Source organism: Heterodontus francisci, chromosome 1, assembly GCF_036365525.1.
Source record: "Heterodontus francisci isolate sHetFra1 chromosome 1, sHetFra1.hap1, whole genome shotgun sequence".
Classification (NCBI taxonomy): Eukaryota; Metazoa; Chordata; class Chondrichthyes; order Heterodontiformes; family Heterodontidae; genus Heterodontus; species Heterodontus francisci.
Window position 1 is genome coordinate 134,293,485 of NC_090371.1, and position 17,831 is coordinate 134,311,315.

At 44.9% G+C, this 17,831-nt stretch overlaps 1 protein-coding gene across 2 annotated transcripts in view; it reads left to right on the forward strand.

Moving 5' to 3' along the window:
* Window positions 1-11,875: 11,875 nt before the first annotated feature.
* Window positions 11,876-17,831, forward strand: part of LOC137385007 (BEN domain-containing protein 4) — a 48,729-nt gene continuing 42,773 nt past the window's right edge. For both annotated transcript variants that reach the window (XM_068059777.1, XM_068059844.1), the window contains exon 1: window positions 11,876-12,428. In XM_068059777.1, the coding sequence (XP_067915878.1) occupies window positions 11,948-12,428 (481 nt within the window). In that variant the 5' untranslated portion in view covers window positions 11,876-11,947. The remainder of the gene's footprint in view (window positions 12,429-17,831) is intronic.

The following is a 17,831-nucleotide window of genomic DNA, read 5'->3' on the forward strand; positions in this document are numbered from 1 at the left end:
GTGGAAAATTTCTGACCTATCGTCTTTAAATAGTGGTGAAACTAATTTTAAGATCGTTACTCCAACAGAAACTGATAGGGTTGATTGTTTTAAATTCACCCTCAGAGCTGTGGAACTATAGCTTGTTGTCTTCATGAAACACAGATATGCTGGCGATCAGAAATAATGATACAAATACAGCATTTGTATTGTGATGGGCTAAAAGTTTATTTTAATTTCTGAAATCATTCTGTTCCATATGTGCAACCAAAGATAGTATAAACACATTGTAAATATTTTGTAGAATATGTGTGAACTAATCAAGGAGTAGATTGAATTAATTAAAATCAGTCTTAAATGGCAACAGATGTTCCTATAACTTGGGAAGATTGTACTTTTGTGGTGCAATTTTATTAACTCACTCTTTACCTTATGTGAAAACATCCTTCAATTGTTAGCTCTGAGGTTCTACCCACAAACATACCATATGTGGGGACAGAATAATATGGGATATTTAAGGTGAAATAATTAATCAATCATGTACTACTAACAAACTAACCTCGGAGCTGCAGAGACAGCTTATCAGAATTGACTTCATAGTTTCAGGGCTGCACAGACAGCTTATCAGTAGAAGGAGACTAACAAGCAAAAACTATCAGGACAGCTGCAGGCTGTATAATAGTAGCCCATTGTATAGCAATCAGCCTAACGGTCCAAGGAGATAGGGGGGATGAGAAACTGCTAGAGGGGAAGGTAACAAGGCAGTACCCCAATCAGGCCATGACACCAAGAAACTGCAGAGTTTGTTGGGAACATAAAGGGGGTGTCACTGATTTGTATGAAGAACTATAAGAAAGGCTAGATTTCCCTGCTCAGGCAGGAGAGGAGAGAAGAGCCCAGGTGTTGTTGTTTGCTTTGCTGATGATGTAACCAAGAAGTACTGCAATAAAGTTTCTTAAAGCTACAGTCGGACTTCGTCTCTCTTTGTGTAACTAATGGGATGCAACACCATATAAATGGGATTTATGTCTTTTTATACACATTTTACATGATGTCTTAAATCACAACGGTTCTTGCATTGTAAAACAGAGTTACTAATTCTGTGATCGTTTCCATATCTTTTCTGATGAAACAATGGAATTCTTGCTTTCAATTTTTCGAACATAGTTGCTTCCTATCGGCACAATTCCAGCCAACAGCTTCTAGCTTATAACTTAGGGTTTTTCACTATTACTCCTTCTTCATCTAGATGCTCTTCACTTCACTGAATCCTCAGATCTCAAGTGGAACTCTCCTCCATTGCTAATGCTTCCTTAAACTAGATTGGTTTTCTCTTTTATATCAAACACTGTTTTCTCCTTCATTAAACTTTAACTCTCTTCAAAGAACTTTAAAACTCTAAGGGAGTGAAATTGCCTCGTGTAGTGCACTTGTATCGTCGCTATAAATGCCTTGCACTGCTTTTCATGTGGTGGTCCGCGCCGCTGGCTGCTTCCTGTGAGGATAAGTGGGGTGTCCACTGCGAGTGCCGAATCAACGGCGCTATCCTAACAGCACACAGCCCAACCAGCTGATGTGACACCAGGATTCCAAATTTTGGCATTGAATATGCAGGCAACGAATTCGTTCTTCACTCAAGAAAAAACAAGCGTGAAGCTGCTAGATGGGCCCTGCACTAGCCTAATTTAAAGGGCCAGGCATTCTAATTGCAGGTCATGTAATTTTTTTGATCTTTTTCTGTGTCTGGAAGTACTCTGGAGTGTTTTTGGAGGAATTGTGGTGAGTTCCTGGATTTGCCAGAGAGTGTTGCTGCAGGGGGACTGAGCAGTAGGTGACCTGTCCACATAAAGGCTGCAACAGGTTGGATGGCAGTACTGGCACTGCTTGTGGATCTGCACTATGACAAGGAGAAGGAGCAGAGCCTGTGGAGACAACAAATTCTGCACAATGCCCTCTGCCAAGTTGGAGCCAGACTCCTCCATGCTCCTTGACAGTTACAGGAGGCTGTCAGACAGGTCAACCAATGCACCAGCATCTCAGTATGCATGCCCATTCAGTGCTCTCCTGTATGCCACCCCATCGTGGTTCTCAGCAAAGTCCTCTGCAGCCATGCTCATCTGCCACCTTACCCTTCATTGAGCTGGCATATGAACTATCCTTTACCCCTGGCCTGGCTGCAGGTGCCCAAATGACTCACCATGTGCTATTGCAACTTTATTCTAGCCTCTAAGATACATGCAATGCTAATATCTGAGCTGGTGGCTGCAACTGCCAGATCAAGTGGCGGGACCCTTTATCACTGCTGAGCTGTTGCTGTCTTTCCTTCTTTGTTGGGCAGGCAGCAGATCTTGGGTGCCTGAAATCAAGAAATCAGAAGGTTGCTGTGAGGGAAGTGGGCATGAGATGGGAAGCAAGAGGTCCATGGTCACACCATCAGCAGTTTGCTCATCATAACCAGGTAGCAGAATGAGGATGTTGAGAAGGGGCATAAGGTGAGAACATGACATCATCCTCAATGTTCTGAATGAAGACAGGTGCCATGGGCTCTGTTGCAGCCTGCCCCTGATGCAGAGAACCATTTCCTCTGTAGGGCTCAGGAGATGCTGGTGGCCTTGTTCCTTGCCTATTTTGCTCTGCTCCCTTCAATTGTGTGCCACTTTGTCCTGCAAAAGAGAGGGTAGAATGTTACTGATTGTGTAGCACTGTGTTTGGATGACATGCCTGCCATAGCTGCATAGTTGGAGGTATGTGGCGGCAGCGAGAGGTGGATATGAGACTGGAAGCAATGGTATGTGCATGAGGGTGAGTTCTGAATGCCAGAGAGTGCTGCTGGGTTGTGGTGCATTGAGTAGCGTGAGAGGCTGGTGTTGTGGTTGATAGGAGATGTCATGTGAAGATGCATTCACTGATGTTGACCACCTACCTGAGATCATTAGACTTCTGATGGCACTGCTGCCAAGCCCTCGGGTCCAGACTCCTGGAGTTGATCTCCCTGACAATCTATTCCCATTCCCCTCTGAGGGCCTCCTGTTCCCATGCAGGACAATAGTGTCTCTTCTCCTGCCCAACTGCACTTCTAATGATTCTAGTGCTACATCCATCACTCTGGAACCCTCTGTCTGCTCTGATATTCACTTTACAATAATTGACATTGCAAAAATATTTTTCTGCAGCTTCCCTTTAAGGTCTTCCTTTACAAAGAGCAGTGGTGTAGTGGTAATGTCACTGAACTAGTAATCCAGAGGCCCAGACCAATGCCCTGGGGCCATGGGTTCAAATCCCACCGTGGTAGTTGTTGGAATTAGATTCAATTAATTAATGAAAAAAAATCTGGAATTGAAAGCTAGTTTCAGTAATGGTGCCATGAAACTATCATCAATTGTTGTAAAAATGCATCTGGTTCACTAATGTCCTTTAGGAAGGAAATCTGTTGTCCTTACCTAGACTGACCTACATGTGGTTGACTCTTAACTGCCCTCTGAAATGCCACTGAGTTGCCAAAGGCAATTAGGGATAGGCAACAAATGCTGGCCTTGCCAGTGAATGGTTCCTCGAGCAGACTGCCAAAGTCATTTGGCAGAATGCCTCATCACCAGAACTTTTATATAAGCACGAAGATGTAGCTTGGCTTGTGGTGAGAAGGGCCCTCCCTATCAGATCCTTCCTGCACGCCTGGAGTCTCGCCCCCTTCACGCGCTGCCCTCCAGGTGGCTGCAGTGGGGAAGAGACAGTTGCCCACCTCCTTCTGGAATGTGTCTTTGCAAAGCAGGTGTGGAAAGAGATGCAGTGATTTTTGTCGAGGTTCATCCCAAGCAGCTCTGCAACACAGGAGTCTGTGCTCTACGGGCTGGTCCCAGGGACGCACACCGAGATAAACATCAACTGCTGCTGGAGGACTATCAATTCAGTAAAAGACGCTCTTTTGTCTGCCCGAAACTTGCTGGTCTTCCAGCGCAAAGAGTTGTCCACGACCGAGTGTTGCAGACTGGCACATTCCAAGGTCCATGATACGTGCTGAGGGACGCACTAAAGCTTGGGGCAGCCGTGGCAAAGGCTCTATGGGGAAAGACCACTGTGTAAGGTCCCCCCCACCAAGGTGAACTGAGGGTCTGGATCCATGGAAAACCCCTCGGGCTGTATCCAGCAAATATGGGTTTGCTGCAAAATGCACATGGCATGTAAAATGAAATGGAAGGCTTGTGAGGCAACTCACTCCTGTATTGAAGGAAACTGATCTCTTTTGCACTCTAGTATTGTTGACTGGGTACTGTTTTGAACTGTTTTGTAATGTATTTTTTACAGATTTTTATGAATAAAGTTTATTTTGAAAAAAAAAAGCTGGCCTTGCCAGTGATGGACAGCACGGCGTCCCAGTCCTTCCTGACATCTATCACGGAGGTCTTAGATGACAGCATGAGGGAGAGACTGGACAAACCGCTAATTCTGGATGAGCTGACAAACGCCATCAGGTCCTTTCAGATGAGTAGAACTCCCAGAAGCGACGGCTTACCGGTTGAGTTGTATTTGGCTCTGTGGGACTGGGTCAGCCCAGAACTGCAAGAAGTATATGAGAGTATGCTTCTGGCTGGCAGCATGTCAGAATCCATGAGGAAAGACATCATCACCCTCATCTACAAGCAGAAGGGGGAGAGGGCGGAAATCAGAAATTGGCGGTCCATCTCACTGCTTAATGTTGACTACAAGATTCTGTCCAAAGTCATCGCCAGTTGGGTCAAGTCTGCTCTGGAGTTGGTGATTCACCCTGACCAGAGCTGCACTGTACCTGGCAGGAAGATCTCTGATGGTCTCGTGCTACTCAGAAATACAGTCGCCTATGTACAGGACAGGAGCGTGGACACCTGCCTCATCAGCTTGGACCAGGAGAAGGCTTTTGACAAGATATCGCACACGTACATGATGGACGTGCTCTCCAAAATGGGGTTTGGGGAGGGAATCTGCAATTGGATCAAACTGCTCTACACAAACATCAGTAGCGCAGTCTCAATCAATGGGTGGGAATCAAAAAGTTTCCCGATAAAATCTGGAGTTAAACAGGGCTGTCCTCTCTCCCCTGTCTTGTTTGTTTGCTGTATCAAACCTTTTGCTGAGTCCATTAGGAAGGATGTGGGCATAAGACGGGTGACAGTCCCAGGCACTGGAGGCACTCAGGTTAAAACCTCCCTGTACATGGACGACATCACCGTCTTCTGCTCAGATCCACTGTCCGTTCGCAGACTGATGATCATCTGCGACCAGTTCGAACTGGCCTCGGGAGCCAAAGTCAACCATGGCAAGAGTGAGGCCATGTTCTTTGGGAACTGGGCCGACCGATCCTTTGTCCTCTTCATCGTCAGGTCAGACTACCTGAAGGTGTTGAGGATATGGTTTGGAAGGGCCGGGGCATACGCCAAAACCTAGAAGGAGCGAGTAGCCAGGGTACATAATAAACTGAGCATGGGAGCAGCAAATTCTCTCCATTGTGGGTAAGAACCTGGTCATCAGGTGTGAGGTGCTCACGTTGTTGCTGTATGTGGCTCAAGTCTGGCCCATGCCCCACTCCTGCACCGTGGCGGTCACCCGAGCCATTTTTCGCTTTATCTGGAGATCCAAAATGGACCGGTCCGGAGGGACACGATGTTCAAACCTCAAGATAAGGCTGGGAAAAATGTACCCAATGTCGCCCTCATCCTGATGACCACTTTCGTGTGCTGCTGCATCAAGCTGCGCGTAGAGCCCCAGTACGCAAACTCCAAGTGTCACTATGTGCTGAGGTTTTATCTGTCCCCAGTGTTACGAAGGATGGGTCTGGTCACATTGCCGTGGAACACTCCATCCAGTTGGACCGTGCCGTACCACCTATCCTTCGTGGGAAAGTTTCTTTTTTTTAATTATTTTTTTTTTATTTTATAAAAAATAAAATTAAAAAAAAACCTTTGACCACCAATCCATCAGGCAGTGGTCTGCACGGAATGTCCTCAAGGCCTTATGGGAAAAGGAGAAGGTGGATCCTGTCGGATGGATCCCCGAGCAGACTGCCAAAGTCATTTGGCAGAATGGCTCATCACCAAAGCTTTCAAACAAGCACCAAGACGTAGCTTGGCTGGTGGTGAGAAGGGTCCTCCCCGTCAGATCCTTCCTGCACGCCCGGAGTCTCACCCCCTCCACCCGCTACCCTCGAGGTGGCTGCGGTGGGGAAGAGACAGTCGCCCACCTCCTTCTGGAATGTGTCTTTGCAAAGCAGGTGTGGAAAGAGATGCAGTGGTTTTTGTCGAGGTACATCCCAAGCAGCTCTGTAACACAGGAGTCTGTACTCTACGGGCTGTTCCCAGGGACGCACACCGAGATAAACATCAACTGCTGCTGGAGGACCATCAATTCGGTGAAAGATGCTCTTTGGTCTGCCCGAAACTTGCTGGTCTTCCAGCGCAAAGAGTTGTCCACGACCGAGTGTTGCAGACTGGCACATTCCAAGGTCCAGGACTACGTGCTGAGGGACGCACCAAAGCTTGGGGCAGCCGCTGCAAAGGTTCAATGGGGAAAGACCACTGTGTGAGGTCCTCCCACCAAAGTGAACTGAGGGGCAGAATCCATGGGAAACCCCTCAGGCTGTAGACATCAGATATGTGTTTGCTGTAACATGTACATGGCATGTAAAATGCAATGGAAGGGTTGTGAGGCAACTCACTCCTGTAACGAAGAAAACTGATTTCCTTTGCACTTTTTGGAATGTCAACTTGGTGCTGTTTTGAACTGTTTTCTAATGCATTTTTTTTTACAGTTTTTTATGAATAAAGTATATTTTTGGGAAAAAAAAGGCCTTGACAGTGATGCCCACATCCCATGATTTCTTTTAACAAAAGCAAGCTGGCTGTACCAGAAAACAATGCTGCTGGGGCCCCCTGCTGTGTGCTGAGGCTGCAGGCAACTTGGAGGACACAGAAGCAGCGCTGAAGCCCTTGGGCCTACAATCATGCAGATGAGGTGGGTATATGAAAATTGTGTGGTCACCAACTCCATCTGCATGGGCGCTGGCAGATCACAAATTGCAACCCCTGAGCCCTCAGTTATCTTTTACTCCAACAATTTAACATTTGCTTAAACCAGTGTTAAGAATCACCTAACCATTGTTTCTAGATTCATCTCATCTTCTCTCCCACCCATTATCAAACTAACGCTGTTTTGCACTATGGACCTTGGCCCTTCTGATAGGGTTTTAATATTTTAAACTGGAAAAGGTAGAGGAATTGCTAAGACCAATAATGCATGACTGAAATCAAAGCAGAGAAGACTAGATAAATGCTGAATAATTACTTCGTGTCAGTATTTACAGTGGAGAGAAGTCAGCATGCCAGACATCCAATGGAACTATTATTGAATCAGCAACTGGGACTCAACAAAATTAACACAAGCAAGATAAGGATGGAGAAATAACAGCACCAAAGAGTGACAAATCCCCAGGACTAGATGGTTTCCATCCTGTGGTTTTAAAAGAAGCAGGCGAAAACATGGCAGATGCCCTAAAATCTTTGAAAATTCTCTCAATTTGGAACCATTCCTTTAGATTGGAAAGTTGTGCCTGTCACTCCGCTAGTTAAGAAGGGTGAGAGAGGGAGACCAGGGAATTATAGACCAGTTAACCTAACATTTGTTTGTCTCCCTCTGTGTGTCTCCCTCTGTGTGTGTCCCTCTGTGTGTGTCCCTCTGTTGTCAGGAAATTACTAGAGTCTATAATAAAGGATAGGATGACTGAATGCAATGAAAATTTTCAGCTGAGCAGAGAGTCAGCATGATTTGTAAAGGGTAGATCATACCTGACAAACTTGATGAATTGTGTAGTGGACAGGAGAATGTCTATGGATGTTATTTATATAGATTTCTAGAATGCATCTGATAAAGAGACTGTTAGCTAAAGTTGAAGCTCCTAGACTTGAAGTTAAATTATTGACCTGGTTAGGAAATTGGTTGAATGGAAAGAGACAAAGGGCTGGATTTTACAGAGCCCCAGACGCAGGCTCTCTGGTAGGGGGATGGGGGGTGGATGATCATTCAAGCAGTGACCCGCCATGGAGCCCGATGCCAGGAAGGCTGGGCCCAATCTTCCTGGCGGCGGCAAGGCTCTGTGGTGGCCCCCTCCCCAACCAACGTCGCTGGGCAATGAGAACTGGATTAACATATGGTAATTAATTAAATGCATATATTTAAATACACTTACTTGCGATCAAACAGTTGGGCCATGTTCAGGGCAGCTGCCGGCACTCCCGTGCCTTCACTTTCCGTCGATGGAAAACAGGTGCTGCAGTGGTGGGGAAGGGGGCAATGTGAGATCTTTAGTGCAGGGGGTGGGGGGAACAGTGTTGTTATTAGGGTAGGGGATGGTGGGAAGGGGTGAACTGTGAACTTTGTTCAGTTTGGGGGCAGAGGGGAAGGTCACATTTGAAAGCTAAGTGTTTTGCGGGAGAAGGGCAGATACTTAAGTTTATTGTTATTGGGGGCTGAAAAAGGGGCAATGGAATTTTGATTTAAACAGTGTGGGGGGGGGGGGGGGGGGGGTAGTTCCCTTGAAAAATTTAAAATAGCCAGCAGGGCTGGCTGCCCTTTAAAAATGGCACCAGCACCTGTGCACAGGCAGCTGACGTCATTGCCAGTGTCAGAGAGCCCATCCCCTCCACATGATTGGGCGGGCAGGCCTACTGGGGTATTTAAATAGCTGCCACGTGGGACATTGCTGCAGCATGGTGCCATGCAGCTTGCGCGTGTAGGCCGCCATTTTATTCACCCTCCGCATTCCCAGTGGCAGGCGCTTAAAATCCAGCCTGGAGAATAGGGTTAAGGGACAAGTATTCGTATTGGCAGGATGTGGTGTCCTGCAAGCATCTGTGTTGGGGCCTCAACTATTCACTGCATTCATTAATGAACTAAATGATGGGCAAGAAAGCCACATTTTCAAATTTGCTGATGACACAAAGATAGGTGGCATTGTAAGCAGTGTAGATGGAAGTGTAACATTACAAAGAGATATTGATTAAATGAATTGGCAAAAATGTGGCAAACGGATTTCAATTTAGGTAAATATGAGATCATCCAATTTGGACCTAAATAGGAGAGAACAGATACTAAATAGTACAGAGCTCGAAACAGTGGAGGTCCAAAGAGACTTGAGGGTCCAGGTACATAGATCATTACATTGTCATGAACAGGTACAAAAAATAATCAAAAGGCTGATCGACTGCTGGCCTTCATATCTACTGTTGTTATGTTCATATATCAAGAATCTGGAGAACAATAATAAACAAGAGAACACTTTGGAAGTGATAGAACTCTCTGTTTAAACTTACTGGCTTATCGTCTCAATAGAGGGCTCTGAATATTGCCCGTGGGATAGGCCTGCTGACATAAGCTTTTCTTGCGTTCTCTCCTTCCAGTTAAAACAAAAAGTAAACAATTGCAAATCTAACAGGATGAGAGAAATAGAAAAAAGAGAATAAAAGAAAATATGCAGAGTGAGGAAAGGACAAAACATTAATTCTGCTCCTCATTCGGTGAAGCCCATGTGACGGTCACAGCTTGTCACTTTTTAGTCTTGTTTATATTTTTGGCAGAATTAATGCGTCATGTGATTGAAAATCTCACACCTGGAATTTGTTCAGCCTTGATAGCTCTGCTAACAATACTTGTGCAATCCAAGTAACTAAATAGCTCTGTTATTAAAAGCCAGTGTTGAACATTTTAAAATGCTTTCTCCATGAAATAATTTATTATAAAATTATGTTGCTCCCTTTCATTTAGTGGAGTAAGCACAGGTAATAAAAGAAACTGGTGCAATTCAACACAGCAGAAGGATAGTCCATTGAGAGCAGGGAGAACAATGCAAACTGGACATAGAATCAAAGATGTATTATCAGTATATTGCTTTGTAATCTGAATAAAGGATCCTTAACAGAAATTATAATTATCAACTGCAAGTGTATTGCTTGATATTTCTGTCCTAGAAGCTTAGCTTAAATATTACAGAAGTAGAACTACAAGCATATTTACAGTATGTTAAACATTAAGAGTTCTGCCTAAAAACCAGTTAATGCTGTGCTTAGATTTAGAGGAGCTTCGACACAATTATTTTCTAAATAGTTGCAGTTGTGGTTTTCAGTAATGAAGATTACACGGTTTCAGTATCGTGTCCGGCACAGGGCAGTATTTCCTGCCGCTGCTTTCAAACACACCGAAATTTAACAGGAAGCAGAGTTTGATAGAAAATTAACTTTTTCAATATTTTGCGAGATCCGCGTAAACTATTCAAAGCTGTTCGGCTTTAGTTCATCGCTTTGAGATGCCTTCTCCTATCTGTCGCCCCCACCCTTTCCATTGGCACAGATCTCGCAATCTTGCACGTCTGCGGCAACAGTGGAAATTGAAAGCTGGCTGGTTATTATTTTTTCGGCATTCGTTTGAACATTTCAATAATACAGTATACACTTGTTTTGCGATTAATCTGCAATTGTTTAAAGAACATTATGATATGAAGACAGACTTCCAATGTGTGTGCGTCTGTCATTGTTGAACTCTTGCTGACAGGCATTGTGTGTCAGTTTCAGCTTATTGGAAACACAGGGAGACAAGAGAGACATAATATAAAAGCAAAATACTGCGGATGCTGGAAATCTGAAACAAAAACAAGAAATGCTGGATTCACTCAGCAGGTCTGGCAGCATCTGTGGAAAGAGAAGCAGAGTTAACGTTTCGGGTCAGTGACCCGGTGACAAGAGAGACATACTGATACAGAGGGAGACACAGACACAGACACACAGAGGGAGACACACAGAGACACAGAGGGAGACGGACAGAGACACAAAAAGGAGACACAGACATAGACACAGAGATGGAGATGCCAGACACAGAGGGAGATGCCAGATACAGAGGGAGACACACAGACACAAAAAGGGAGACAGATACACACAGAGGGAGACACACAGAGACACAAAAAGGGAGACACAGACATGGACACACAGAGGGAGACACCAGACACAAAAAGGGAGACACACACAGACACAAAAAGGGAGACAGATACACACAGAGGGAGACACACAGACTCGAAAAGGGAGACAGATACACACAGAGGGAGACACACAGAGACACAAAAAGGGAGACACAGACATGGACACACAGAGGGAGACACCAGACACAAAAAGGGAGACACACAGAGGGAGACACACACAGACACAAAAAGGGAGACAGATACACACAGAGGGAGACACACAGAGACTCAAAAAGGGAGACAGATACACACAGAGGGAGACACACAGAGACACAAAAAGGGAGACACAGACATGGACACACAGAGGGAGACACCAGACACAAAAAGGGAGACACACAGAGGGAGACACAAACAGACACACAGAGGGAGACACACCGATACACAGGGGGAGACACACACAGATACACAGCCACACAGAGGGAGACACACAGAGGGAGACAAACAGACGCACGCACACACGCTGATATACTGAGGGACACAAAGACACGCTGAGACACACTACAACACAGACACATACTGGGTCACACACGCACAAACACACGCTGAGATACTGAGACACAGACATACGCTGAGACACCCAGAAACACAGCTGAGACATTGAGAATGAACTGAAACGGGCACACAGACACAAGCTTAGACACAGGGGCACACTGAGAAACACACAGAGGGACAGATCCATGCACCAACGTGCTGAGACAGACACTGAGACAAGTACATTGACAGCAGACTAAGCTGCAAGCAGAAGTTCCGCCCTTGCATCTTTCTTATTGGGTCGCTCTGGGGGTCTGCGTGTCATTTTCGCTGGGATGTCTCCTGGGTGTAGGTCAGCGGCGCTGTCAATCACCGGTGGCCCTTCCGACTGCAAGCTCGACTGAGTGGAAGCGTCAAACCAGAAGGGTAAGAAAAATCGCCCCCTCCCCCTCGCATAAGCGATCTGCAATGGAGGAGGAGATGAACCAGGCGGAAGACGAAGGACTGCGATCGGGCACCATCTCCAAACTCTGCAAACAACGGAACCCCTATAGTGTCCTCAAGCCATTCCCCGGCAAGAAAGTGATGACCAGAAGGTATGAGAGACCCACCATGGTCGAGATCCCGCAACTGGCCATTGGGACTGGAGGAGGAGGAGGAGGGGCTCATCATCAGAATCACCATCATCCGCCGGTTAACATCAACACCGAGCAACAGCAACAACAGCAACATCACTTCCACCATCAGCACCACCAACAGCAGCAGCATTATCCATACCAGAGTGTCTCTAACAACAGGATAGCCCTTGCAGCAACATCAGCATCAACATCTACGTTAGCTTCAGCATCGCAAAGCCACCTTGGAACAACGGCACAAGACCACCCTTCTGTCAGGTACAACAACATATCCGCAAACCAATCAGGAGCTGAAAACATCAACCTAAGTGCAGGTATTGGTATCCCTATTCACAGTGTCAATATGTTGTGTTATATTTAACACACTAACAGCGAAAAGTTACTCTTTGAATTCAGTAATTTTGTTCTTGGCAAGTTTTCCCAAGAATGGCTGAACTCCAAGTTAGTTTTTTTTACAACCTGTGTCTGCTTGTGGAAGTACCATAGACACAAGGCAGGAATGATTTTAATCCATGAGTTGGTAAATCTGCACTGCACCATGGAGATAGGATTTACTCACAATTTAAATTACATTATAAGTGGCATCAAAACATAGACGCAAATTGAAACTGAATACTCAAAACTTGAAATAAAAAGAGAAATACTGAGAATATATAAAGCAGATTTGTCAGCATCTGAAAGAAAAGACAGGGTAATATTGCAGGTGAGACATTTCATCAGAATAGCAGCTTGTGCATTTTATATAAAAGATACAGTGTTCATAATCATTGTTACTTTGTTCTTGTAGTTGATAATTGTACTGCATAATACAGTGCAATTACAACATTTCTACTCTCTATATAAATATAGATGATATGTTAAACAACAATTTATATTTATATAGAACTTTTAACATAATAAAACTGCCTAAGGCACTTCACAGGAGCATTGTAAAACATAAGGAGATATTGGGTCAGATGACCAAAAGCTTGGTTAAAGAGGGAGGTTTTAAGGAGGGTCTGAAAGGAGGAATGTGAGGTAGAGAGATGGAGAGATTTAGAGAGGGTATTCCAGAGCTTAGGGCCTAAGCAACTGAAGGTGCGGCCACCAATGGTGGAACCATTAAAATTGGGAATGCTCAAGAGGCCAGAATTAGAGGAGTTATAGAGTCAATTTCGGCACAGAAGGAGGCCATTTGGTCCATCAAGTCAATGCCAATTCTTTGCGGAATAATCCAGTCAGTCCCACACCCCTGCTCAATCCCCGTAGCCCTGCAGGTTTATGACTTTCAGGGGCCCATCCAGTTTCTTTCTGAAATCATTGATTGTCTCTGCTTCTACCACCCTCGTGGGCAGTGATTCCAGGTCATTACCACTCGCTGTGTCAAAAAGTTCTTCTCATATTCCCCCCTGCATCTCTTGCTCAAAATCTTCAATCTGTGTCCCCTGATCCTTGTACCATCAGTTAATGGGAACAGTTTTTCCTTGTCTAACTTATTTAAACCTGTCATAATCTTGAATACTTACATCAAATCTCCCCTCAATCTTCTTTGCTCCAAGGAGAACAACCCCAGCTTTTCCAACCTAACCTTGTAACTAAAATCCCCCATCCCTGGAACCATTCTGGTAATTCTCCTCTGCACCCTCTCAAGGATCCTCACTTCCTTCCTGAAGTGTGGTGACCAGAACTGGATGCAATACTCCAGTTGGGGCCTAACTATGGTTGAAAAAGGTTCAGCATAACTTCCCCGCTTTTGTACTCAATGCCTCTATTTATGAAGCCCAAATTCCCATATGCTTTGCTAACCACTCTCTCAATATGTCCTGGCACCTTCAAAGTTTGATGCACATGCACCCCCAGGTCCCTCTGTTCCTGCACACTCTTCAGAACTGTGCCATTATGTCTACATTGCGTCACCCGATCCTTTCTGCCAAAATGCATCATAAGAGCACAGATATCTTGGAAGGTTGTGGGGCTGGAGGAGATTGCACATATAGGGAGGGGCGAGGCTGTGGAGGAATTTGAAAACAAGAGTCAGAATGTTAAAATCAAGATATTGCTTAACTGGGAGACAATGTAGATCAGCGAGCACCGGTGTAATAGGGGAATGGGAGCTAAGACAGGGACACAGAGTTTTGGATGACCTCAAGTTTACGGAGGGTAGAATATTGGAGACCAGCCAGGAGTACGTTGGAATAGTCAAGTCTAGAGGTAACGAAAGCATGAATGAGAGTTTCAACAGCAGATGAGCTGAGACTGGGGTGAAGTTGGGCGATATTACAGAAGTGGAAATCGGCAGAGTAAGTGATGGTGCAAATATGTGGTCAGAAGCTCATCTTAGGATCAAATGCGACATCAAGGTTGCGAACAGACTCGCTTAATCTCAGACTGTTGCCAGGGAGAGGGATGGAGTCAGTAGCTAGGGAATGGAGTTTGGAGCAGGGACCGACAACAGTGGCTTCAGTCTTCCCAATATTTAATTGGAGGAAATTTCTGCTCATCCAGTAATGGATGTCAAATAAGCAGTCTGACAGTTTAGCAACAGTGACGGAGTCGAGAGAGGTGGTAGTGAGGTAGAGCTGAGTGTCATCAGCATACATGTGAAAACTACCGCGGTGCTTTCGGATGATGTAGCCGAGGGGCAGCATGTAGATGAGAAATAGGAGGGGGCCAGAGAGAGATCCTCGGGGGACACCAGAGGTAACGGTACAGAAGCAGGAAGAGAAGCCATTGCAAGTGATTCTTTGGTCGCGATTAGATAGATAAGAATGGAGTCAGGTGACTACAATCCCACCCAGCTGGACACATTGGAGAGGCGTTGGAGGAGGGTAGTGTGGTCAATGATGTCAAAGGCTGCAGACAGGTCAAGAAGGATGAGTAGGGAAAGTTTATCTTTGTCACAGTCACCTAGAGTTTATGGTGAGATTAAAACACAGGGTTCGCTTTTTCAACTGAATTAGCAAAACTGGTTGTGAATTGGGAATTCCTCACGAGAATGTCCTTATCTTTGTATTCTGCTGTTTCTTTCAGTTATTGATTGAAAGGTTGTAAACCAGATGCCTTGTATTAACAGACACTGAATTGCATATTATTACTGCTCAGCCAATAGCGAATACTAGAAATTAACAGCAGGTTCATCAGCACCTGAAAAAGAAAGGTAGCAGAATGATCTGGACACAACCCATCATCCAACTGACACTATTAAGTTGGAGAAATCCCATTTTGGATGTTCCAAGGCAAGTCAGGACATAGCAAAGAATATAAAGAGGGGACAGATGATTAACAGGTAGTGGTCAAGAGTCAAAATCTAACTACTTTCACAAAACAGCTGATCAATTTAGCACCTAGCTGCTGTCTATTAGTAAAAGTAATTTGATCTTAACTCTTTATCGTTGCCACTTTTTCCTGCTGTGGCTAAGTTGGTAGCACTCACACCTCTGAGTCAGAAGGTTTGTGAGTTCAAGTCCTGCTCCAGGACTTAAGCATAACAATCTAGTCTGTCATTCCAGTGCAGTACTACACTATCAAAGGTGCAGTCTTTCAGATGAGATGTTAAACTGAGGCTGTGTCTGACCTCACAGGTAGACATAAAAGATCTCATGGCACTATTTCAAAGAAGAACAGGGGAGTTATCCCCGGTGTCCTGGTCAATATTCATCCCTCAGTCAACATCACAAAAACAGATTATCTGGTCATTATACATTGCTGTTTGTGGGATTTTGCTGTGCACAAATTGGCTGCCATGTTTCCTACATTCCAACAGTGTCTACATTGCGAAAGTGCTTTGGGACACCCAGTGGTCATGAAAGATGCTATTTAAGTGCAAGCCTTTTTTCTTTCTCTGTCCCCTCTTTGATAAATAAGAGCAAACCCAGAACACAATCAGTGCCACAAGAGGGGCTTCTCTAGCTTAACTGTACCATATCAGATGAAAGGTTACACCTGAATCATTGACTAACTTTCTTTTTCAGATGTTAGTCAACCTTTCACTCCTGGACACTGGAGTGAGCACAATTAGTGGTATAATTTCAAACTTTATTTAATTCTATTCTTATCACCTCAGTATGATTTCATTACACTGGACTAGCTTATAGTCCTTTATGATTGCATCATAATAAATGTTTGTTACTGTATTAAGTGAAGAGTTAAATTACTCTATCATAACACACTAAGAGTAGTAATAAAGATGTTTTAAACCTGAGACTGTTTACAATATCCTGGATATTGAAGCTGCATGTTTGGGTTTCCCAACCCTATTTCCTTTTGTGGCCACCCTGAAAAAAGCTCTCTCCCAATTCACTTACAACTATACTTTCATAATCCCAAATGTCTAGCCTTTGGCCTTCCATTCACAACATTTCCGCACTTACCAATCGACTGAACCACATGCTCACCTCCACCTTCAATGCCACAGTCCCTATTAAAACCATTCCTCTCTCTCACCCTGGCTATTCCCCAGTTCTTCCTCAACACCCATCCCTTAATTCCAAAGCAAACTTGAACAAATATGGCAGACAACTGATTTAGCCATTCACTGCCAGACTGGTTGGACCACATAAAATATTATGCTCTCATCTGCTAAAGCTGCCCAATATTCCAGGATGATCCTGGAAAGCAAAGATAACCGGATTCTTTTGTCCATGGCTCTTTAATCAATAGTGCAATGCCACCTCCTCTTGTACCCCCTCCCTATCACGTCTGAAGATTCTATACCCTCGGATATTAAGCTGCCAGTCCTGCCCTTCATTCAACCATGTCTCAGTAATAGCAATAATATCATATTCCCATGTGTTAATCAACACCCCCAATTCATCTGCCTTACTAGTAAGACTCCTTGCATTAAAATAGATACATTCCAGCCTTGCATTATCTGCCTGAGCCTTAACAGGTCTACATTTACTCTGTCCCCTGGACTGACTTAGCTTCACATTAATATTTGATTGTACAACACCCCCTACTGTGCATCCACTCTGTATCCCATCCTCCTGCCAAATTAGTTTAAATCCCCCCCAACAACAGTAGCAAACCTCCCAGCAAGGATGCTGGTCCCGTTCTGGTTCAGGTGAAATACGTCCATCTTATACAGATCCCACCTACGCCAGAAACAGACCCAGTGATCCAAGAATCTAAAGCCCTCCCTCCTGCACCATCTCCCCAATCATGCGTTCATCTGCTCTAACCTCCTATTCATATATTCACTAGCCCGTGGCACCAGAAGAAACCCAAAGATTACAACCTTTGAGGTCCTACTTTTTAATCTGCTGTGTAGCTCCCTAAATTCTTTTTGCAGGACCTCATCCCTCTTTCTACCTATGTCATTGGTACCAACATGGACCACGAACTCCAGTTGTACACCCTCACCCTCCAGTATACTTTGTAGCCGCTCGGTGATGTCCAAGACCCTTGCACCAGGGAGGCAACATACCATCCTGGAATCACGTCTGTGACCACAGAAACGCCTATCTGTTCCTCTAACCATAGAATCCCCTACCACTATTGCCCTCTTGTCCCTTTTTCCCAACCCAGCACAACCAAGTCAGCCATGACATTCTGGTCATGATTCTTGGCTCATTTTCCAGAGGAACCCTCACTCCCATCGGTAGTCAGAAGTGAATACCGGTTAGAAAGTGGGATGTCCTCTGGGGACTCCTGAACTACCTGCCCTGACTTCTTTATTTCCTTGAGCTTGCATTTTGCTTCCTGTTGCAAGGAATATCACACTTATACCTGTAGCCATG